The sequence below is a fragment of the Hyperolius riggenbachi genome, chromosome 1, assembly GCF_040937935.1.
Source record: "Hyperolius riggenbachi isolate aHypRig1 chromosome 1, aHypRig1.pri, whole genome shotgun sequence".
In the NCBI taxonomy this organism is placed as follows: domain Eukaryota; kingdom Metazoa; phylum Chordata; class Amphibia; order Anura; family Hyperoliidae; genus Hyperolius; species Hyperolius riggenbachi.
The window spans coordinates 168,325,503-168,350,289 of NC_090646.1; the positions used below are offsets into that span (position 1 = coordinate 168,325,503).

At 44.7% G+C, this 24,787-nt stretch overlaps 1 protein-coding gene across 1 annotated transcript in view; it reads right to left on the reverse strand.

Annotated features, from left to right (window-relative positions):
- Positions 1 to 5,783: 5,783 nt before the first annotated feature.
- Positions 5,784 to 24,787, reverse strand: part of CPE (carboxypeptidase E) — a 122,142-nt gene continuing 103,138 nt past the window's right edge. Inside the window, exons 6-9 of the mRNA XM_068278833.1 lie at positions 23,647 to 23,786; positions 15,652 to 15,751; positions 11,685 to 11,803; positions 5,784 to 8,762 (exon numbers count right to left, since the gene is read on the reverse strand). Coding sequence (XP_068134934.1) covers positions 8,664 to 8,762; positions 11,685 to 11,803; positions 15,652 to 15,751; positions 23,647 to 23,786 — 458 coding nt within the window. The 3' untranslated portion in view covers positions 5,784 to 8,663. The remainder of the gene's footprint in view (positions 8,763 to 11,684; positions 11,804 to 15,651; positions 15,752 to 23,646; positions 23,787 to 24,787) is intronic.

A 24,787-nucleotide genomic window follows, 5' to 3' on the forward strand; every position in this document is an offset into this window, starting at 1 on the left:
TATGCGTTGCGTTAGGTGCACGTTATGCGACCTTAACGTAGCACCTAACGCAACTTCTTAGTGGGAAAGTAGCCTTAAACTTCTAAACAGTAATATTTTTCCACTGGGAACCAACCACATTTTAGCTATTCTTCATATTTATATCTGCCAAATATCTGAATGAATTATTGACAAAATGCTGCACAAAAAGCTCTCCGGTGGTTTCTAGTTGTGGAAACATTGTGTATTCTCATACCTGGATATGGAGACTCATTGCTTCTGCCATGAGAATATTGACCTTGGCTTCCCCTTCCTTAACAGCTCAAAACAAGTCAATACCTGGCTTCTGTTATGTGAGCGTTTAATGGATTGGTAGAAGTCAATAAAATGCTTGTTTCAAAAGACTGATGTTGCAGACCTCATAATTAAAACTGTAACAAGGAATTCTACCCCATGAAAAGTAAATGAGTCAGAGTTATTTAATGTATTCTAAGCACTGCTAGCTGAGAACTAAATGTAGACATTGGCATCTGTCCATGAAAACCAGGAGCCGAAACCACAAGATAGTGATCATTGTCATTTTGAGGACGACCCATAAGAAGCCCATTAGGCTCCCCAATACTTATGGACATCTGACAATGTTACCAAATGCTCACAGGTATGTTAGAGTAGGACTACTTGTGTAAAAGCAACACACCTGCATCAGTACAACCTCCATCACTGTAGCCACAATAAGGTGCATATCTTTGAGCCTATGAAGTTGGCAGCTACCTCAGTGTGAGCTCAATAGAGGTCTAAAATGTCTAATAGTGTCCTAAAACAAGACACGTACCATAGATATGAGAATAAGGGCCTGTATAGTGTCTTTATACAAACATGGACATGTTGGAGGAGAAAACACAGTAGTAGCAGAAGAAATCCTGAAGATGTCCATTGGTGGCTCAGAGAGAAGAAGACATATATTCTGAGAACTGTACCTAAGTCTTGCACCATAAGTACTTTCTGTGTCACCTGTCACAAAAGCACTGAGTTTAGCAAAATATTGATAATTATGCTACAAAAGGTGGAGGAGAGTCTATGTGCCATATGTCTATGACCAGAGATGTAATTTCAATGCCACCTATTAGGATAGCAGTTTTTGTTTTTCAACATTCTATTCCATTGATGGAGGGGAAAAAAACAGCAGGTTCCCAACTCCCAGGAGCAAGGCTGGTTGCAGGATAAAGGCGGCCTGTGCAGCACCATGTAACACAATATCACACCTGTTATTCAAGTAGTACCATTTCTGGGAGTTAGGCAATGGCAGCATTCAGCACTGGATGGGAGGCGTGACCATATCAGGGAATTTGGGTGCCTCATCTGTCGGCCATGCCCTGTGTCGCCATGGACCACAATATACACACCAGTTGTTTTTAGATATCATAATGGCTGTGGAATTTGGATATAATTAGCCAGGCTCCAGATATCTGTTCCAGAGTAAGGTATCATTAGCCGAGTTTCAAATATCGGCTAGGTGTGGGGGTTAACAATACGGTTTAATGTTTGGCATGGGTAGGGGTGGTTAATGTTAGGCATAGGTGTGGGGTAAGTGTTGATGTCCATGTAATGAACTAAAGCAGTCCTCTTCATGTAATGAAAGGAAGAAATACCCTCCATGTAGTTTGGGGAAATTAGGTTGTACTCCCAAAGGACCTTCTGGCAGTTTCAACTGGAAGGTTTGATTTTTTTTGAAAATGTTTGACCTTTATCCAAATGGCTTAATGAGTTCAAGACTCATCATGTGCATGTTAGCTGCTTATGTTACAAAGCTGAAGCAACACTGTGTATGCAGGGACGGATCTAGGGGGGGGCAAGCGGGTCTCTTGCCCCAGGCACAGTTTGTTGAATTCTTAAAAAGGCGGCAAAATGTGGATGGGGAATGGCAGTTTAGGCGCCAAAACCTGACCTTGCCCCAGGCGCAACTTGGGGCAACTTGGTCTAGATCCGTCCCTGTGTGTATGTGTTCAAATGTCTGGGTAAAAATGTTAAAGAGCACCTCCAGCACTGGAGATACAGAAAAGGTTGAGGTATTTTTCTACAGGTGTGTGTGTGTGTGTGTGTGTGTGTGTGCGTGCGTGCGTGTGTGTGTGTGTGTGTGTAGGGGGGATCTGCATGCCAAAGCCCAGATGAAATGGGGCTCTGATGACACTTGGGGATAGTTCATAAACTGGACCGTGCGTAGCATGTGCTCATTAAAGTTAACTCACACTGACAAGTGCATTACCGTTTAGTACATTAAGCCGGTTATTTGTTGTTCAGCTCTGTATTCCTGCTGACATTCCTGATGAGATTGCTCCTCAGTTCCTGTTTAGTAACAACCATTGCTCTGCTGTTAGCTACACTTTTTGTTTTCCACAGCATGAGCCAGTGAGGATATGAAGAATATATCCCAGATGCAGGAAGCTCACAGCAATGCCCAGGGGAGAGGGATTTGTGGGAAAGCTTTCCAACAGGGATACTGCATGGTAAACACCTGACAACATCTACAACTCTTCCTCACTCTGTCCAGAACTTACAATACAGCATTTAATACCAGTCTAAGATACAAACATAGCATGGATTATCAGTGGAACCGTCAAAAAATGTAGGCCTCGTTTCCACCTACGTGATAAAGCCACTTTTTCGGAAATGCAACGCAATGCAATCCACAGGGACCTCAGAAAATGTATACAGTAGACTGCACTGTCTGATGTTTCCATCCTTGCATTGCAATTCACCACGGAATTGTAACGCATGATTGCATACATTTCGGCACAACTGCAATTCCATTTATTGTGTTGAATAGAATTGCAACGGCATCGGGGAAAGATCATGGATCAGTACAGTGCTGTGCATCACGGCAGCAACTTATGTTGCTCACAGCAGTGCCATTGCGATGATGGAAGGCAGTTTTCAGTAGCACGCATCCAAATCCCTATAGCCGCACATGGCAGAGCGATACCGATTTGGCTGCATAATCGCAGCAGCACAGGTGCATGTCTGTTTGCAGCACCTAGTAAAAATAGGCTTAAGATGGAAATGTGACCTTGACTTCTCCCAGTGATGTTTTGAATTAGTTTCTAAAGCTAGCTATTCTGTGAGAACATCTGTATGTTTTGGAACTGAAAATATTATAGGAAATGACACACTCTATGCCAGATACACCATTTATTCTGCAGCTGATAGAAACATAGTAGAGACTGAGGAGATAAAGTGAGATCAAAGGCCAGGTGATGGTTGTGCTCAGAAAGGACTTGCACAAACAGTGCAGACATGAAGCTATCCCCCATTAGCCAGTCTAAAGAGCCTTTTTTTGGACCATAAGACAATCCTGACCATAAGATGCACCTAGGTTTAGATGAAAAAATATACAAAACCTGGTGCATACATGGTGCAGAAGCATCTTGAGGATCTTCTCCACCCAATTATTATGTCCCCCTTTGTCCCTTTTGTACCCTCCTGTGTTCCTCTTGTGTCCCCGTGCCCTCCTCTGTCCCCATGTCCTCCTGTGTCCCCTTGTCCTCCTCCGTCTCCCTGTGTGTCCATCATACAGTACAGCTTTACTTATATGTTAATGTGCAGTTCAGTCCTGGGAATGTGCCACAAAGGGGAAGGGTGGAGAAGAGCAGATGATTCCATCAGGAAGAGAGCATCACTGCCGCCCACATTTGTTAACTGGAAACAATGGTCTCGCAGGTGGGACCATGGCTCAGTCATTGGAGCCAATCATTGCACTTGCTAAGTAGCAGTGACCTACCAGATGTCAGTGGACTTCATTCCTTAACCTCCCTGGCGGTCTATTAAAACCGTCAGGGGGCAGCGCAGCACTTTACATGTTTTTTTTTTTCAATCATGTAGCTAGCCTAGCGCTAGCTACATGATAGCCGCTGTGCAGCGGCATCCCCCACCCCCTCCGATCGCCTCCGGTGATCAGCGCAAACAGGAAATCTCGTTCAGAAGTGGATTTCCTGGTTGGCTTCCCCTGTCACCATGGCGACGATTGGGATGACGTCAGAGGGAGTCCCGATCCACCCCACAGCACTGCCTGGCACTGATTGGTCAGGCTGTGCACGGGGTCTGGGGGGAGTCCTCTAACACGGCGGGTAGCTGCGAATCGGCGGCGATCGAGCTATGCACGCAGCTAGCAAAGTGCTAGCTGCGTGCAACAAAAAAAAGTGTACAATTCAGCCCAACAGGGCCTGAGCAATCCTCCGTGGCGGCTTAGCCCGTGCTCAGCACGGGCTTACCGCCAGGGAGGTTAAACAACGAAGGACACAGTGGTCTCAGAATTAAATAGTTCTCTTATCTGAGGTAATTGGGTCACAGGTGACCCTCTGCCTCCTTCCTTGGGAACACAGTTGCTGCCACATTTTTTTAAAGTCTACCAAAGCTCTTCAGAAATCTCTGCTTCCCTTGCCGCAGACCGCCCCCAGCTTGGTAGCCACTAGTTAGGCCACTGCTGCCAAGCTGGGGGTGGGCCATGGCAACAGTGGCGACGGGGACCAAAGCTTCAGAAGAGGCTTGAAAAAATCCACCACGGGCGCAATTCTGGAGGGGAAGGCAGAGCGATCACATGACTGGAATAATTATGTCCGATTAGGTAAGTATTTAAACCTGAGACAACCGCCTGGTCTTGTATTGTTATGACAAAGCCTGGCATGACAGTCTCTGTCTTTTTTACTTCAGGTACTCTTTAATGTGTTGAGATAAACACATTATATTGAATGGAGTTATACTCACAAATAAGGTTTACCTCAAAGGCAACTGCTGGAATTGCAGATGGGGAAAACAAACCTAGCCCCACTCTGGTTAAGAAGTCATCTCTGTAGCTAAGTATGGATGACTTTCCTCCATCAAGGGTTGACAAAGTCAGTGAAAAAAAAATCATTAAACAGAGGAGCCAACAAGAATAAAATACACTAAAAATTGTTTACAAAGGAGGTAGTGGTGGACGTACCTCTGAATTTTATATATTTTAGATACTTTACTGACAAAACAGTTTCTCTCCAATTGTGATGCATTTGGGGGCATATTCATGTTTTCCAGGGCAACAAGTTGGGAGTGTCTGCATTGTTGGCGCATATCCTATTCTAGGCGTTTATTATAATTTTTTCATTGAACTTCATTGGTACGTATGTAAAAATCGCAATCTGAAAATGTGCACACAAACGCGCACAAAAAGCCACGTGAAAGTTTGAAAAATACCAGAAAAATGCAAAGGCAGATTCATGCATGAGGAAATCCCATGTACAATTCATAATAAGTGTGGATGCACCCTAAGCATTTTTTCCACACTTTATGCATTTTTAAAAATGCATACCACATAGACTTCAATAGAACCAATTAAACCTATGCGTTGCGTTTACGTGCTGCATTGTGCTCTTTCTGATGCATTGCATGTTACATTTTTTGACCTTAATGCAAACCTGAAGCGAAAAAAAACCCTTTATGATATAATGAATTGTATGTGTAGTACAGATAAGGAATAGGACATTAAACAGGTATTTTGTTTCCTATTTCTTACGTGTTTCCCATTTATTGCTGTGAATAGGAAAAATGCAACCCCCCCAAAAAAAGCATGCGCACGAAAAAGAAAATGCAATACAAATTCATATACATTTTTGCACAACGCTATATTGTGAAAGAGGCCTGAGAATATGCAGTCTTATGATGCAGCCACAGGGTTTCTCTGCATGTAGCCCACCATTGCAGAGTCTGCAACAAATGAGATGATAGTTATGGATAATATATTTAGCAGTTTATGAAAGAAGTCAGTACACAGATGGTTAATGTAGACATTGTTGGAGTTTAATGTTAGCCTTGGATGGCTAGAGACAAGAATACCTGGCAGTGCACACTTACAGTGGGGCGTGGCCCTTTCCATGGGGTTACAACTTGAAGATTACTCTAAATTTACAGTATTAGTATAATAAGCTCACTAAAATTCAGATGCTCAAAACTGCATTGACGTGTTTTCCAATATATAAAGTATTGTATGTAACGTTTAAAAAATGGTGATATACCACTAGCTTGTGATTAACATAAATATTGATTTAACCTATGAATATATTACATCACACAGAGCATCAGGTCATGACATTGATGATCTATCCCAAGCAGTAACCAATCCAAATACATTCTGCTATTCATGAATTCGCACCATTTGTTTTCTTAATAATAATATAGTACAAAAGCCGGTAGCATCCACTAAAAACAGTTAAATGCATTAATTAAAAACAGCTTCTGCATTGTAAAATGAACCATTAAATCTATCAGTGGATTCTCTGTGGGAACTGACCACATAACTGGGCCTGAATTAGCTTGGAGGACACATCCAAAATCTGCTTCTATTGCCTTTTAATATCCTACAATAAATACATTCAAAATATATCTTCTGTCTCTAATATTGTTTTAATACTTTGGTAGAGATCCATAACCTGTCTTATTGATGCATTGTGTAGTCCAGCACTGATAGGCCTGCTTTAAAAAATGTCATCTTTGATTGGTCCCTCAAGTTTAATTTACGTAATGAAGTTGAAAACATGATCCAGTACTTCACACAGTATATACACTGTAGAGCTATTTCTATCAGTAGCTACTCCTGTGGAAGATAGAGTACCATGTAATGCTTCCACCATTTAAGGCAGGGGTTTCAAATTCAAATACAAAGTGGGCCAAAATTGTACAGTGGGACCAAGTCGTGGGCCAAGCTCGATGTCTACAGGCCACCTTCCACTTTTATAAAGTTCTCGTGTCTAATGCCCCCCTCCAACTCCTATACAGTTACCTGGTGTATAGTGTTCCTCCCTCCCCTATACAGTTCCCTGGTGTCTAGAGGCCCCCACCTTACCCTATACAGTTCCCTAGTGTTTGGTGCTTTCTCCCTACCTCCCCCGTATGGGTTCCCTGGTGTTCTAGGGCTTCACCTCCAGTATAGCTTACCTGGTGGTCTTGAGTGCGCCAAACGTAATACACAGTGGGGAAACCACTTGAGGGCCAAATTTAATGGCTCTGACGGCCAGATTTGGCCCGCGGGCCGGAGTTTGACATGTATGATTTAAGGCAACCATACTGTACATCCATCAATATTTCCAGCAGATTCAATTGCTTTGGTCAAATCTGTCTGTGACCTCTTGCCCCCAATATGCTCGATCAATGAAATATTCTGAAACTTCTGACTGATTATTATTAGAAAAGGGTGACTGCGCATGGTGGTATATTGCTATGGAGACGGGATAAGTGGCTGCTGTTCTGCATCAAGCGGCACAAACTTTAGCTATTTGATTGATTCTCAGATCTGGTTAAAGTGGATATGAACTCAGAACTTCCTCTCTGCTCTAAAAGATAAGCAACAGCATAATAACCTTTAAAGAATAAAAAATAGTTACAGCTGATACAAATCCTGCAATATATCTGCATGTGTCTACTGCCTGCTTTTATGGAAGCAGACATAGGGTTAACATCCGGTGTTTACAAATTAGCTGCTCTGCCGAGGCAGCCAGCTGACAGCTGAGAGATCAAATTACATTTGTGATTAGTCACAGATGAGCGGGAATTAAGTGAAAATACATACAGGGTGCATTTCTCTCTGTTTTCCTTCTGTCCTGTGCAAGAGTTCTGGTCCACTTTGAGATGGATTGGGTCCAGGTGGTACATCGATCACTACTAGCCGATCTATTTCTGACCAGACAGGGCTGTTGTTGGCCTGTGTAAGGAGAGCTATACACTTTCTATGCTCAGTTAAAACAGAAAGGGATTATTACTGTACCAGTATCTATATTTTCAATTTTGCAGAGCAGCAAGCAACTGAAGAAAACTCATGTAATGAAAAGGAGAACATAAACTATTGCAGACATGCCCACACCTGGCAGTGACCACTGGATCACTCTACACCCATCATCGTGCCTCATGTACTGTATTATCAAATAAGCCCATATACGTTTCATTCAGTCATCTCGTAGTTAAACACCAGCCCGTCCAATCCAAAAACAGATGAATAAACATGTAACTCCCAGTATTAACATGTGCTTATGCTTTTCAGCTTGTACATTTCAGTATCGGGACTAAAGCCCCACAGCATCTTCTGGTAATGAAATGATCATTTTAGAGCCAGCATAAAAGATGGAATTCACAGTTGGTCATAGAAGAATATAAAATTAAAACAAAGAGACCCAGAAACATTGCCAATATGGGTTTCTTCTTCCAGGCCTCAAACTCATAACAACTGACATCACTTCCACATATATACTGCCAAGATATTTTTGGCAACAGCTGTGCTTGCTATACTATTGTGTAAACTATAATATACTGTACAACACATGGCTTGAACATAGAATATTGCATTTCTACTGAAACTTTCTTTGCCTTGAGTCAAACATTAGGAGGGAGATTGAAGCCGTCACTTGCATGGAACTTCTGTGCCAAGTTCTGCAGTAACCCTAGCCGAAAGTCTAAAGAGTGCAGGTTCATATCACAGAAACAAAGTAAACAGAGGCTGAAGAATCAAAAAATCACACATTATCAGATACATATAGGAATGAGTCTGTGCGTGCATACACGGCAGAGTGTATATGCATCCTCTACAGACTCATTCCTACATATATATAATCCACAGTACTGCATATCAACTCAACATATAAATTAATAGAATGTCATCATGAGTATTCTCAAAAATTCAAAGTTTGGGACATCATCTTCCACCATTCCATCAGCTCTTCTTTCTCTTCCTCTTTTCTTTCCAGTAAAGATTCAAGATCAAAATCAATCTGTGATAACACAGAGCATGAGTATCAGTAAAAACAAGAGAGGCGTACACAGTCATTTTGTAGGTAAGATATACAATGAATACTATTCTGAATCTTATCTAATATCACTAGTGCTGGATTTCTGGGAAGTCCACAAAAGGCCAGGGCCCTGGGCAGAAAAAAACAAAGAGGCGGTAGGATTTAGGACAGATAAGAGGCCACATGTCAAATAAATCATCACTGCTGGTCCGCAGCTGCCCTCCACAGCATGAATTCCAGAGTTCCCTGCATCTCCCTCACTACCTGGAAACTAGGTGCTACAACAGGCACACCATCATCTGCTGCATCTGCAGTCACCTGATAATTCCATCTTCTGTATGATGAGAAGGACATACGCGCTGCTGTGAGAAGTGTCAGGGGTTGTAGAGAGCAGAACTTCATATCAGTGAGTTTTCCTGAACACATTCACTGATCAGACATGGAATATCAGTTCCACTAGTTCCTCTAACCTCCAGCTGTCAGACAGTTCATTGTCTATTGATGGTCAGCTGCTATTACTGACCTAAACCCTAAATCTGTTCTAGTCTTGCCCTGCACTCCTTTTTCTCTGTAGAAAACTCATGGAGAAACCTGATTTGTGTGATCTGCAGATAGATATGCAGACTCTTACATATCTGTCACCCGACCAAACTGATCACCTTCTTCTCCATGAGTTCTCCTAGACATGACCATCACTACTCAGGATACTCAAGATCAGCTTTGCAGTACTTTACAATACTTCATAGGTCCCTTCTGTCCTACTGTTAAAAGAACAGTTTGAAAACACTTTGAACACAATTCTATCTTTCCCACCTTGCACCTCCATGGTCTTTCTTTCAGGCCTGCAAAAAGTATGTAAACTCTACACTCGCCCTCCAATGGACTGCCCTGCTTATTTTAATGTAATGTGTTTTGCCATATCCCTGTTTCAATTGATGGTGACTATAATAAGAACCTATGGATGCATCATTTATCCCATGTTTATACACTTTTCATGTTCTGCATGACTGGAGGTGTGGGAGGACCATGTCCTCTGCCTAAACATGTTAAGCATAATACACATCATGCAATTTCCCATCAGATAGATGGGTCAATAGATAATTTCCGACAGAACCGATTGGATTACTGATCGTTTATCTGATCGATTTTCTGATCACTTCTATGCAAATTGATCCGAAGAACGATCGGAAATGTCTGAAACTATCTATTTGACCCATCTATCTGACAGGAAATTGCTAGGCTTTAGAGCTAGGTCTCTTATGTATCAAGTAAATAGGATAACTGTCTTAAATACATAACTGACATACAGTAAATGAGTACATCTCCCACATTGTTGCAAATATTTGTATGATATCTTTTCATGGGACAGGATAATAGTGTAAATAAGCTGTCCCCTCAAAATAACGCAACACACAGCCATTCATGTCTAAACCGCTGGCAACAAAAGTAAGTACACCTATAACCTAAGTGGAGAATGTCAAAAATCTGCCCAAAGTGTCAATATTTTGTGTATCCACCATTATTTTCCAGCACTGCCCTATCTCTCTTGGGCATGGAGATCACCAGAGCTTCACAGCTTGCCACTGGAATCCTCTTCTACTCCTCCATGACAAATCTACTGGATGTGGCCACATTAGCCACATGCTTGTTTCAGGTGTGAGATTCAGATACTACTGCAGCCAGAAGCATCAGCACAACAGCTAGACAACTGGCATTTTTAAAAAGGAAATAAATATGGCTCACTTGAGGTGTGTGTGTGTGTGTGTGTGTGTGTGTGTGTCTGTGTGTGTGTCTATGTGTGTGTCTATGTGTGTGTGTCTGTGTGTGGTTTGTGTGGTGTGTGTGTGTGTGTGTGGTGTGTCTGTGTGTGTGTCTGTGTGTGTGTCTATGTGTGTGTGTCTGCCTGTGTGTGGTGTGTGTGTGTGTGTGTGTGTGTGTGTGTGTGTGTGTGTGGTATGTGTTTGTCTGCCTGTGTGTGTGTGGTGTGTGTGTGTCTGTGTGTGTGTGTGTGTGGTGAGTGTGTCTGTGTGTGTGTCTGTGTGTGTGTGTGTGGTTGGTGTGTGTGTGTCTGTCTGTGTGTCTATGTGTGTGTGTCTGTGTGTGTGTGTGGTGTGTGTGTGTCTGTGTGGTGTGTGTGTGTCTGTCTGTGTGTCTATGTGTGTGTGTGGTGTGTGTGTGTGTCTGTGTGTGGTGTGTGGTGTGTCTATGTGTGTGTGTGTGGTGTGTGTGTGTCTGTGTGTGTGTGTGGTGTGTGTGTGTCTGTGTGTGTCTGTCTGTGTGTCTATGTGTGTGTGTCTGTGTGTGTGTCTATGTGTGTGTGTCTGTGTGTGTGTCTATGTGTGTGTCTGCCTGTGTGTGGTGTGTGGTGTGTCTATGTGTGTGTGTGTGGTGTGTGTGTGTCTGTGTGTGTGTCTGTGTGTGTGTGTCTGTGTGTGTAAAAATGTGGGCTTGATTATGTCACTCCTGATGAGGGGTGCATGCCTGAAACATTTAGTGTGGTTTAGCTCCTAGCACAGTTGCATAACTGCACTGCCAGTGGTAGGCTCCTTCATTTTGTACATTTGTACTAATGTTTGTGGTACCTGGACTGGAGTTTTTGTACAGGTGTGAATTGTGCAGCTGGCAATACATTTCTTGTTTTGGATCCAGTAAATATAGCCTTAAATACTTCTTAAAAATTGTCTGCTATTAAGTGGCAAAATTTGCAGTCCTTGCCTGGGTCATATCAGGCCAACTGCAGTCCTGTGCACACACCATTGTTAACTGTCTTAAAATAAACCCTAACTGTCCCAAATGTATTAAGATAAGTTCTTCCAGCTAGTGAACGCCAGTAAATCAGGCCCTGTGGTTGCTAGAGACATTAGCAAAGTTCCTTTGCTGAGTAGGTTAGTAGGAAGTTATTACCTTGGTAGCAGGGCTGTAAGCAACAGCTACTTTCTTAGTCACTGCCAGGAAGCCAGGAGCTGATGCTGTGACCTTGTAGTTTCCAGGTGTCAGTAGCCTCCAGTAGTCACCATCCTTAGCTGAGTAAAAAAACACATGGATCAAACATTCAACTGAAGAGACAGAGACTTTGCTGCAGTTCTAGAACATCCAAGCAGAGTGTTACAGAGGTGACTATCCATACTACTGTAATATATACAGTATATTCTGGCGTATAAGACTACTTTTGAACACCAGAAAAATCTTCTCAAAAGTCAGGGGTCGTCTTATACACCCGGTGTCATCTTATTGGGCGGGTGCTGAAACTTCCGAGCCGGACCGGAGAATCTGGCCACAGATGGTGGGGGGGGAACTCAAAAACTTCTGCAGCCACATCCCCACTGTATGCGGCGACTGCATGAAAGCAGCAAGGGCGGTGCCATATGGTATAAGAAAATTCACTTATCAGGATTCTTGGAAAGAAGTGACTTAACACGACACGGTCCTGGTGACAAGGTGAGGGGGCAGCTCACTGGGAAGGCTTTGTATGCAACAACCAGTCGGTAAGGTATATCGCTTGTCGTGAATGGTTGGTTGTTGTATACTGGGTACCACATACAGTACAACGCCAGTATCTGTACTTGTTTATACAGTTTAGCACCAGTACATACAGTACAGTATACAAATGTCCAACAGTCAAGAGGGGTAGTCTTATAGGGCGAGTATATCCCAAAATGTATATTTTAACTGGAAAAGTTGGGGGTCGTCTTATACGCCGGAATATAGTATTTTGAACAAGCCTGATAGAATACTACAATCTATCATCTACATCATACATGTCTAACTCTGACCCGTGGGCCAAATATAGCCCGCAGAGCCATAACATTCGGCTCGCAAGTTGTTTTGCAACTTTACAATATGTTTGGCCCACTATAGAACACCCGGGGAACCTATACTGGAGGTTAAGGCCTATATCACCAGGGAAGCCAAATGGGACAGGGAAAGCCCTAGACACCAAGGAACTATGAAGGGGAGAGGGGGGGTCAGTAGACACTAGAGAACTCCTGGATGAACAAGCACTAGCAGCGCAAAATGGACGTCTCAGAGGTCCTCCATCCCAGCGCCCGCTAAGCCGCATGTAGTCGCCTCCACCAGACACACTGTATGTAAGTCTCTCCCTTACAATAAGCTTGAGAAGCAGCAGTGCCAGCGTTTTGCCTCTTCTTCTTCTGGGAGACATTTGTCTTTCATGTTTCAGCATGCTGAGTTCCCTGTTTGGCGTATGGAAGTACTGGACAGTTGCCTGTAATGCTGGGAATACACGGTTCGTTTCTGATGTGCGTTTCTGCTCTCGATCGTTTTTGCCGCTCAATTCTGCAGTCGATTCTCTTATCTTTTTCCATTTACTTCTAAAGGGAGATTGGACATGTCGGAAATTATCTATCGAACCATCTAATTACCTCAAAAACGAACCGTGTTATTCCCAGCATTCGGCTGAGTGCTTAGTTCAGCCTCCTACTCTGTTAACTCCATATGTGCTGGATCTCTTTTCCCTGGTGCGTCACCAGTCAGGAAGTGTCGTGCCGACACTCAGCCCGGGTGTCGACGGTAATAAGGTCGCAAGCAGGACCGGGAGAGGAATCAGGAGGATGCCGGGGTACCTCGTGGCCTACGGTGGGATGGAGGAAGCCCCGGTAAGTACTGATTTCATTTTCCCTTTAAAGTTATTTCTTCAGATTTCCAAAGCTGACATTTCCTAAATTCTCTCACATATGCTACAAATTTCTGTTTCAAATATCCTCGTGATAAATATTGTACACATCAGGGACGGACCTATATGGGAGCAGCCAATATGCCTGCAGGGGGGAGGGGTTTGAGCTGTAAGGGGGCATACATATAATAAAGGTGTCTACAAAAAAGGGCGCAAGATATTACCAGTAGTAGAATATTGGTAAAATTACTGACATTCTACTACTTCACTACAGAGACATGTGGGCGCCCGGAGGCTTCTACTACTGTATATGATTTTCATATAAAGACTTCCTACTGCCATTATATGAATTTCCCTATGATTTTGTATTGAGACTTCCACTAAATGATTTTCGTATTGAGACTTCTTATTGCCGTTGAAAAATATTGTGCCCTTATTATACTGTGGGCACTGCAAAAGCCGCTAATAACATTGTGCTCTATGTAGTGCCCCTTTTAACCGATTGCCATATGTGCCCTTTTTCCTTGCTTTGGTGAGGGTGCTTTCAACTACTTGTACTCCGAACAAAGCTCTTAGGCTAGGGCCGTTTTTGTAAACAATCTAAGCGGATCCGTTTTTGTAAACAATTTTTTGTTTTGAGAGAAAATGCAGCTATGTTTCAAGTCCATGGAAACATCCCCAGCCCTGGCAATGGGTGGAGGGCCCGCGATACTGGAGGGAGTAACAGGCAGGAAGTGGGGCAGCAGCGGGGACCCTCACCTGGGTCCCCCCTTCCACGATCGCCCTCCAGCTAGTTTCATTGATAAAATCATTAATGTATTAAAATGTAAGCCAAGCGACGATCAGGGAACTTACTTCCTTGTGCTCCACCGCTCGCTGTCACTTCCTGCAATGCCGCCCTCTGTACTTCATTGGGCGGTATTGCAGGAAGTGACGGCGAGCGGTGGAACACAAAGGAGGTAAGTTCCCTGCTTGGCGTACAATTTAATGCATTAATGATTTTATCAATGAAACTAGCTGGAGGGGGAGTGGGGAAGGGGTACCCAGGTGAGGGGGGATCCTAAAGGGGACGTTTTTAGAACCAGTGTGAACCTACTCTTACTGCATAATGATAGTTTTTTCTTAAAAAAAAAAAAAAGAAGTCCTTCCTTTAATCAGCTTGAGCCATTACTATGCATCTGAAGATGAAATAAGCACAATTTTAAATGGATAAGCTCCTATTGCTATTATTGTTACCACATTGGTATGCTGTTTTTCTACAGATCTATGAATAAGTAAGATGTTTGTGGGAAAGGTAATGATTGCATTCACCTTGTCTTATACACCTACATAAAACAAATGAATATTGGAGTGCAATGTCTGCTGCGTGTGCCAGCGTCTGTTACCCCCTTAAAGGGAAGGTCCAAGCAAAATAAAAAAAATGAGTTTCACTTACCAGGGGCTTCTACCAGCCCTATGCAGCCATCCTGTGCCCTCATAGTCACTCACTGCTGCTCCAGTCCCCCGCTGGCAGCTTGCTGAAATTGGAGGTCGGCGGGCCGCATTGAGTACATTTTTACGCATTCCTGCTAGTGCAGGAACATTAACACATACATTTTTACACATTAGAGGTTCAATGCGTAAATTTTTAGGCGTTACACCACTAACGCGTAAAAATGTATGTGTTAATGTGGGAATGCGTAAAAATGAACGCAATGCGGCCTACCGACCTCCGAGGTCGGCAAGCTGCCAGCGGGGGACTGGAGCAGCAGTGAGTGACTACAAAGGCACAGGATGGCTGCATGGGGCTGGTAGAAGCCCCAGGTAAGTGAAACTCATTTTTTTTATTTTGCTTGGACCTTCCCTTTAAGCCTGGTAAAGAAAAGTAAAGCTGGTGGGCGCAGTCTGACCTGGTCATGCCATTACCAATTGAACTGGTAAATTAGCATGGCAGATTTTTTCATAAATAACCTAGCAACTGGTTTTGATATCAGGAATAGTTAGGTTTATTTAATGCTGAATATCGATAAAATAAAATGTTTTCTTTCAATAAGAATGATCTATTCAAAAATATGATTGTTCTCAAACTGGCACCTTCAATAACAATGCACAACAGGGTGAGTAAAACATTCATAAACCATCTATTGCAACATATAGGCAAACTTTATTCACAACCGAGCAGCAGAACTCTTGCTTCCTTGTGCTAGTGTTCAACTGTTCATCAAAGTCCACCCCTTCCAGGCGCTCTCCCCCACTTACCAGAAGTTGTGTCGTGATTTATTCCATCTACAGATATTGTTGCATTTGCAATGGGATTTCCTTGATGATCCTTCACGAAACCCTTCACTCCACGATGCACCTACAAGATAAATGTAACTGATGACAGACTATTTATGTTATGATATTCAAGAAATATATAGAACGCACACCATCAGTAATAACTTCAAGCCCAATTCCAACTAAAACTTTAATTATAGCTTATTATATAATGCAATATTTTTGTTGATATATTTGCATTTCACATGTGTCAGAGATAACATTTTCTGTATTTCATGTGTCGGAGGTAACGTTTGCTGCATTTGATGTGTGGGAGGAAATGAATGCTGCATTTCATGTATTGGAGGTAACATTTGCTGCATTTCATGTGTGGGAGGTAACTTTTGCATGCATTTCATATGTCAGGGGCAATGTTTGCGACATTGCACATGTTGGAGGTAAAGTTTGTTGTATTTAATATTTGATGGTCATAGTGTAAGAACTAGCGGGACCGCCATCGCCGCGCTGGGCAGCATGGCGGCGGTCTCCGCTTCCCAGCCGGTTGACTCCGTCACTCGTGCGGAGCAGCCGGCACACTCTGCAAGGGACACCGCCACCGCGACTGGCGACACGGCGGCGGGTCTCGCATGGCGGCAGGCGGAATTCTCTCCGCAAGCGGACGCGGACCCTGGCCTCTCCACTTCTCAGAGGCAAAGGGCCGCACGCGCGCGCGCGAGGAGGCAGAACTTTTACCTCCTACGTAGGAGGCTCAGCCGACTCACTATTCAGCTGACCTCAGGAGGTGTCCTGATTGGTTGTGGCTCTGGGGCGGCGCTGAGTAGCTCTCTAGCTACATATACAACTTGCCTGTCAGTAGCAAGTTGTCTGCTGTCGTGAATACACTGTTAGTGTTGGCGCTCAGACCTTAGTGCAGTGCCCTGGTGTTGATACTAAGGATTTCACACCTTAGCTTAGGAATATTATTGTATATTGATCTGTGTTTTGACTCTGGCTATCCCTGACTACTCTATCTCTTGCTGATCTTGTGCCTTTGCCTATCTGATCCTTGTTGCCGACCTCTGCCCGTTTACCGATTACTCTTCTGTCTTCTGCTCCTGTACTGTTGCCGTCATCTCTGTTTGCCGAACCCTTGCCTGTCTGACCCTTCTCCCTTCAGTGGAACGTCTCCCACTGGAGGGTTATCTCTGAGGCTTGCCTCTCCGAGACGCCTGCCCCAAGCAGACGATTACTGCTAGGGGTCAAGATTCCTCACTCAGCCTGGTTAGAGGATCTCACTCACGGGGTTCCCATTCAGAGGTAACCACACCTCTGAGGAATTACCGTGAGGTGGATATTTCCACACTTCTGTTATTTTACTGTCTTTATTGTGTTACCTTTGCTGTCGTGCCCAGAGGTTAGCAATATATCGGTATTATCGGTGATTCTGCAGATCACCAATAATCGGGTATATATCTGCATTCTTGGCTATACTGCAGATCACCAATAATCAGATTCTCTCTGTGTGCTAACATATATCATGACAGAACAGCAGACCATTAGTATGGAAGCACTACGCAGTCAGATCGAGACTCTAAGCAACTCGCTTAATAACCTCATTGAGGTGGTTAATACGCAACAGACCCAGATCAATCAATTGGCTGGGTCTGTACGGGTCTTGCAGACGACTGTGGCCACAGTGCAACCCCCTCCGGCCACAGATCTCTGCATGCCAGTGACCGAGAAGTTTTCAGGGCAAAGAGCTGACTTCCAGAACTTTCGTAACCGGGTTTTATCTTACTTTGAGTTACGACCTACTCAGTCAGGTTCTGAGCAGCAAAGGGTGACCTTTATTAAGACATTATTGTCCGGGGACTCGCAAACCTGGGCGTATGGTCTTCCACCCGAGGATACGGCTCTCGCGTCAGTTGAGGAGTTTTTCAAAGCGATGGACATAATTTATGATGATCCAGATGCTTCGATCACTGCCGAGAGGAAGCTCAAAACTCTCAGGCAGGGTCAAGACACGGTTGAAGGCACTGCAGAGATTCCTTGGTTTTGCTAACTACTACCGGAGATTTATCAAAGGATTCTCTTCGGTAGTAGCCCCCCTGACTAATCTAACCAAGAAAGGGGCCGACCCCTCTCAGTGGTCCTCGGAGGCCCAGGCCGCATTTAATACCCTGAAGAAACTGTTTTGCTCGGCACCTATACTGAGACATGTTAACATTGCTCTTCCTTTCGTAGTAGAGGTAGATGCCTCAGAGATCGGGGTGGGGGCTGGGCTGTCTCAGCGCTCGGGTCTGCAGGGCAAGACACATCCTTGTGCCTATTTCTCATGCATGTTTTCTCCTGCTGAGAGAAATTACGATGTGGGTAACAGGGAACTGTTGGCCATCAAGTTAGCCTTCCAGGAATGGCGCCATTGGCTGGAAGGTGCAGAACACACCATCACTGTATATACTGACCATAAGAACCTGGAGTATATTGAGGGGGCTAAGCGGCTTGCTCCTCGTCAGGCCCGCTGGTCCCTATTTTTCTCGCGTTTTAGATTTGTTGTCACGTACACCCCAGGTTCCAAAAACATTAAGGCAGACGCTCTCTCCAGATGTTTTGAACCAGAGACAGCCCAGCCCGCACGTCCCGAGAGCATTTTACCACACAAGGTGGTGCTGGCAGCCACTGAAACCTGGGAAGACTGGGTAGTCACACTGGCGCCTCACCAGCTGGATACCCCGGAAGGAAAACCGGAAGGGGTTCTCTTTGTTCCACTCCCGTTCCGTTTACGAGTCATGCAGCTATTTCATGCCCATAAGAACACTGGTCACCCAGGGGTCACCCGCACTTTAGACCTACTCACAAGGTGTGTTTGGTGGCCTTCATTGGCCTCTGATTGCAGAGAGTTTGTCAGAGACTGTGTGGTGTGTGCCAGGAGTAAACCGTTTCGCCAGGCTCCGGTGGGTACCTTGCAGCCCTTGCCAATTCCGAGTGAACCATGGACCCATCTGTCCGTGGACTTCATTGGCTAACTTCCTAGGTCGGAAGGTATGACTGTGATATGGGTGATCGTGGACAGGTTCAGCAAGATGGCCCATTTTGTTCCTCTTAAGGGATTACCATCAGCTCAAGAGTTAGCCGACCTCTTCATACAGCACATCTTTCGATTACATGGGATTCCGGATGATGTGGTATCGGATAGAGGAGTCCAATTTATATCAAGGTTTTGGAGGGCCTTTTGCCATAATTTGGGTATGAACCTGTCCTTCTCGTCCGGATATCACCCACAGACCAACGGGCAGACCGAGAAGGTTAATCAGGCACTGGAACAATTCCTGAGGTGTTATGTGGCAGATGCACAAACAGAATGGGTTAAATTCTTACCCTTTGCTGAATTTGCTCACAACAACTTGAGAAGCACTTCAACGGGCTTGTCCCCTTTTCAGGTTGTGTCAGGAAGGTCCCCTAAATTTTTCCCATTGCCGGTGTGCTCCTCTCCCTAAATTTTCCCCATTGCCGGTGTGCTCCTCTCCCTTCCCAGCCCTGGAAGAATGGCAGAAGGTTTTAAAGAAACTTTGGGGACAAGTAAAGGAGAGTTTGGGAATAGCCTTCCAGAATCAAAAGAAACAGGCCGACAAGAGACGGTCTGTTGAGTGGCACTTTTCTCCTGAGGACATGGTGTGGGTGTCAACGAGACACTTGGCACTCAGACAAACGTCCACCAAGTTGGGGCCCAAGTTCATAGGGCCTTATCCGGTGGTCCGAAAGATCAATGAGGTCTCGTCCGTGATTGATCTCCCAGCCAGCATGACAGGTGGGAGATCGTTCCATGTTTCTTTGTTGAAACCAGCAGTGTATGTGGATTCCGCCCCTACCCCCCCCCCCCCCCCAAGTGATAGTGGAAGGTCAGACAGAGTACGAGGTGGGGAAAATTTTGGATTCCCGGCTGGTACAGAATTCCGTACAGTATCTGGTCCATTGGAAAGGGTATGGGGTGGAGGACAGATCTTGGGTACCTGAGAATCGCATGCATGCTGAGAAATTAAAGAAGAAATTCCATCAGTTACATCCTGAGAAACTGGGTAGGAAGTGTCCGGAGTCCACTCCTCAAGGGGGGGGGGGTACTGTAAGAACTAGCGGGACCGCCGCCGCGCTGGGCAGCATGGCGGCGGTCTCCGCTTCCCAGCCGGCTGACTCCGTCACTCGTGCGGAGCAGCCGGCACACTCTGCAAGGGACACCGCCGTCGCGACTGGCGGCACGCGGCGGGTCTCGCATGGCGGCAGGCGGAATTCTCTCCGCAAGCGGACGCGGACCGTGGCCTCTCCACTTCTCAGAGGCAAAGGGCCGCGTGCGAGGAGGCAGGACTTTTACCTCCTACGTAGGAGGCTCAGCTGACTCACTATTCAGCTGACCTCAGGAGGTGTCCTGATTGGTTGGGGCTCTGGGGCGGCGCTGAGTAGCTCTCTAGCTACATATACAACTTGCCTGTCAGTAGCAAGTTGTCTGCTGTCGTGAATACACTGTTAGTGTTAGCGCTCAGACCTTAGTGCAGTGCCCTGGTGTTGATACTAAGGATTTCACACCTTAGCTTAGGAATATTATTGTATATTGATCTGTGTTTTGACTCTGGCTATCCCTGACTACTCTATCTCTTGCTGATCTTGTGCCTTTGCCTATCTGATCCTTGTTGCCGACCTCTGCCCGTTTACCGATTACTCTTCTGTCTTCTGCTCATGTACTGTTGCCGTCATCTCTGTTGCCGAACCCTTGCCTGTCTGACCTTTCTCCCTTCAGTGGAACGTCTCTCACTGGAGGGTTATCTCTGAGGCTTGCCTCTCCGAGACGCCTGCCCCAAGCAGACGATTACTGCTAGGGGTCAAGATTCCTCACTCAGCCTGGTTAGAGGATCTCACTCACGGGGTTCCCATTCAGAGGTAACCACACCTCTGAGGAATTACCGTGAGGTGGATATTTCCACACTTCTGTTATTTTACTGTCTTTATTGTGTTACCTTTGCTGTCGTGCCCAGAGGTTAGCAATATATCGGTATTATCGGTGATTCTGCAGATCACCAATAATCGGGCATATATCTGCATTCTTGGTGATACTGCAGTTCACAAATGATCAGATTCTCTCTGTGTGCTAACATATATCATGACACATAGTGGCTGCATTTGCTACTTTGGGGTTATTGTTGCAGCATCTAGCATTTGGGGTTCTCATAATTACTAAATGGTATGCTAATACATGAAGCAAAAGAAACAAAGTTTAATAAAAATTGATATATTTCGCTGACCACTTTATGAGGGAATTCATAGTGGTACACACATCAAATTTATTATACCACTTCAATATATCATGAGAACTTGCGAACACATTTTGAGAGCTTACGTACACATTCTGTTAATAGTATTCAATGTCTGTTGGCACTCATACTACATGGAGGTGGCAAAATTGATTAGTGATTGGCCAATCAAAATTGTTTATATGTATGCATCTTCAGTTTTTTTTCTTACTAAGGGGGGGGGGGGAGGAGGCATTGGCTTATTACCTTTAGTCTTGCCTAACTGTGCTCTGGTTGGAATCTTGGGTCCACTACATTTAAGTTACACTGTTACATTACAGTTAGCTCCGCCCATATCATAGCTACGGCCATGTTTCCACAGGGAGCATAGTGCACCACACTCACGTCTTTTTCCACCAAATTTTCCGGCAATGTGCTTATGGCGCCAACCCTTCAACCACCGCCTCCTCCCAAAAAATAAAAAACAATTTGCTTGCCCCTTTTCGGAACAAGGCAGGTCTTTATACATGCATACAAATCCACAGCGCTTGGTACTCAAATCGGCATCTGCAGTAACCCCACAGTGCTCAAAAGCATATTTCCACAGTGAACATCACCAGAAATAAATTGAGAAAGGTCACTTCTCCATCCAAGAATCACATAAACATTTATTAGAAGCTGGTCTTTATACATACTACTAGTTCTACTGTGACTTTGCTAAGTGCTGGATGCTTTGGTTTACCTAACATTAGGCTGCATACTGTAAAAGCACATAGCTGAATGGATAAGCAGTCTCTCAAGTTTGGATTACATGGAGGAATTTGTATGGACCCTAGTAGATCATTATCAAGGGCTAATGTAGTGCTGGAGTGGTTTTACACATGCGGCATTAATAAATCTTGGAACCTGGTATACAAGGTTGTTGCCTTTCATTTGGTGAAATGAATATATGTCTGGCAGCCTCAATCTCATGCATAAATAGCCCACATCAATAGCTGAAACCAGGTACTGTCTTTCATGGTATGTAGTGCATATGTAAGGGGTGGATAATTGAATATGACATTCAGGAGACAGTAGGTCCAATCCAGTAGACAAAAGGAAGTATTCCATTTATGATAGGACACCCTAAAGGTGCATACACACGCACTACAGCAGCTAAGAATGGGTCCATCGGCACCTCCCACTGGGCGGGTTTTCAGCAGACTGTAGTGCGTGTCCTATCATGTGTAGTCCAGTCACTGGATGGTAGTGCCCTAACAAACATCTTAATCACTAGCTGGAGGTGCCATGGCTCACAGCCAGTTCATTGCTTGGTGGTGCCTTGACTAAACAGTCCATTTTACTGGTTTACAGTTTAGTCGCTAGGCTGGGGTGTCATGGCTCACAGCTCATTCTCTGACAGGGCAACACAGGCCCTTCACTGATTGAGGGTCCCTTGGGCAACACCAACTGAGGGCAACCTGGCATCTGGCCTATTCACAGAATGGTGCTGCTAAGACTCACAGCACCATTTACTTCTTGGGGGTGATATGGCTTACAGTCCATGTAGTGGTTGGAGGTTCCCTGGCTCCCACCCAATTCCCCGGTTGGGGGTGATATGGCTCATAGTCCATTCAATGGTTGGGGGTTCCTTGGCTCCCACCCAATTCACTGGTTGAGGGTGATATGGCTCACAGTCCATTCAGTGGTTGGGGGTTCCTTGGCTCCCACCCAATTCCCCGGTTGGGGGTGATATGGCTTACAGTTCATGTAGTGGTTGGAGGTTCCTTGGCTCCCACCCAATTCCCCGGTTGGGGGTGATATGGCTCATAGTCCATTCAATGGTTGGGGGTTCCTTGGCTCCCACCCAATTCACTGGTTGAGGGTGATATGGCTCACAGTCCATTCAGTGGTTGGGGGTTCCTTGGCTCACACCCAATTCCCCGGTTGGGGGTGATATGGCTCACAGTCCATTCAGTGGTTGGGGGTTCCTTGGCTCACACCCAATTCACTGGTTGGGGTGATATGGCTCACAGTCCACTCAGTGGTTGGGGGTTCCTTGGCTCACACCCAATTCCCCGGTTGGGGGTGATATGGCTCACAGTCTATTCAGTGGTTGGGGGTTCCTTGGCTCACACCCAATTCACTGGTTGGGGTGATATGGCTCACAGTCCACTCAGTGGTTGGGGGTTCCTTGGCTCACACCCAATTCCCCGGTTGGGGGTGATATGGCTCACAGTCCATTCAGTGGTTGGGGGTTCCTTGGCTCACACCCAATTCACTGGTTGGGGTGATATGGCTCACAGTCCACTCAGTGGTTGAAGGTGGCATGGCTTATTCACTGGTTGTGGGTGCCCAGCTCATGGTCTCTTTAACGGAGTAGGTGCCATGCTACACATAATATATGTCCTGCTAACTGGTGTGATACATTACACTTCAAACATTGCGTATATGACTGACGCAGGATCATTGCAGATGTTTGCAGAAAAAATAATGCTTTCATAAAACACTCATCACCTAGCATTAATAACCAGCTTTGTACTGAATTAAAACATAATGCTATGATCATTTGATAAAGGGAAAAAAGTCTACTTGGACACAGAGAATATAAAAGGCTACTGATCACTAAAAATAGAGGTAGCGGCATTTATTCTTACAATGTCATGGTATGGGCCATCTGCCATACATGTTCAATGCCTTCAGGAAAAGTAGACGTTAATTAACACAATGCAAATCGTACCTGCTTTATGTAGTTCACTAGAGAGTCCTTGTTTTCTTCCCAGTAATTTTTTAGTAGTTCCTCTGGTGGAAATTTGTCGCAGCTCAGCTCTACAGTGATCTCGAAGCAGTTACTGCTCAAGTAATTGAAATCCTGCATACCTAAAATACAAGCACATTATCTAATGGAATTTACTGATATAAACAATATTTTGGGTAACACATGATTTAGTTTCTTACTTACAGTACTCCACAGTGATGTGTGGCTCAAAAGCCCACTTTACCAGTTCATATAAGAGAACTACTTTGCCAAGTGGTGGACTAGTTCAAATTTGAATTAAAAGGACAACTGTAATCTCAAAAAAAAAAAAAGTTGGATACTCACCTAAGAGGAATGAAGGCTCTGGATCCCTAAGAGCCTTCCCTTTCCTCTCTGTGTCCCCTTGTTCCACCACTGGGACCCCTTCCAACCTCAGACTTTAAAGAGACTCCGTAACAAAAATTGCATCCTGTTTTTTATCATCCTACAAGTTCCAAAAGCTATTCTAATGTGTTCTGGCTTACTGCAGCACGTTCTACTATCACCATCTCTGTAATAAATCAACTTATCTCTCTCTTGTCAGACTTGTCAGGCCTGTGTCTGGAAGGCTGCCAAGTTCTTCAGTGTTGTGGTTCTGTGATGCATCTCCCCCTCCAGGCCCCTCTCTGCACACTGCCTGTGTATTATTTAGATTAGGGCAGCTTCTCTCTTCTCTCTTATCTTTTACAAGCTGGATAAATCCTCCTCTGAGCTGGCTGGGCTTTCACATACTGAGGAATTACATACAGGCAGAGCTGTCTGCACTCTGCAGGAAGAAACAGCCTGACACTTCAGTGGAAGATAGCTGCAGGGGAAAAGAAACACACAAATGATCTCTTGAGATTCAAAAGGAATGCTGTATACAGCCTGCTTGTGTATGGATGTATTTTCTATGTGTGGACATACTGTACATCAATCTACTTCCTGTTTTGGTGGCCATTTTGTTTGTTTATAAACAAACTTTTTAAAACTGTTTTTAACCACTTTTAATGCGGCGAGGAGCGGCAAAATTGTGACAGAGGGTAATAGGAGATGTCCCCTAACGCACTGGTATGTTTACTTTTGTGCGATTTTAACAATACAG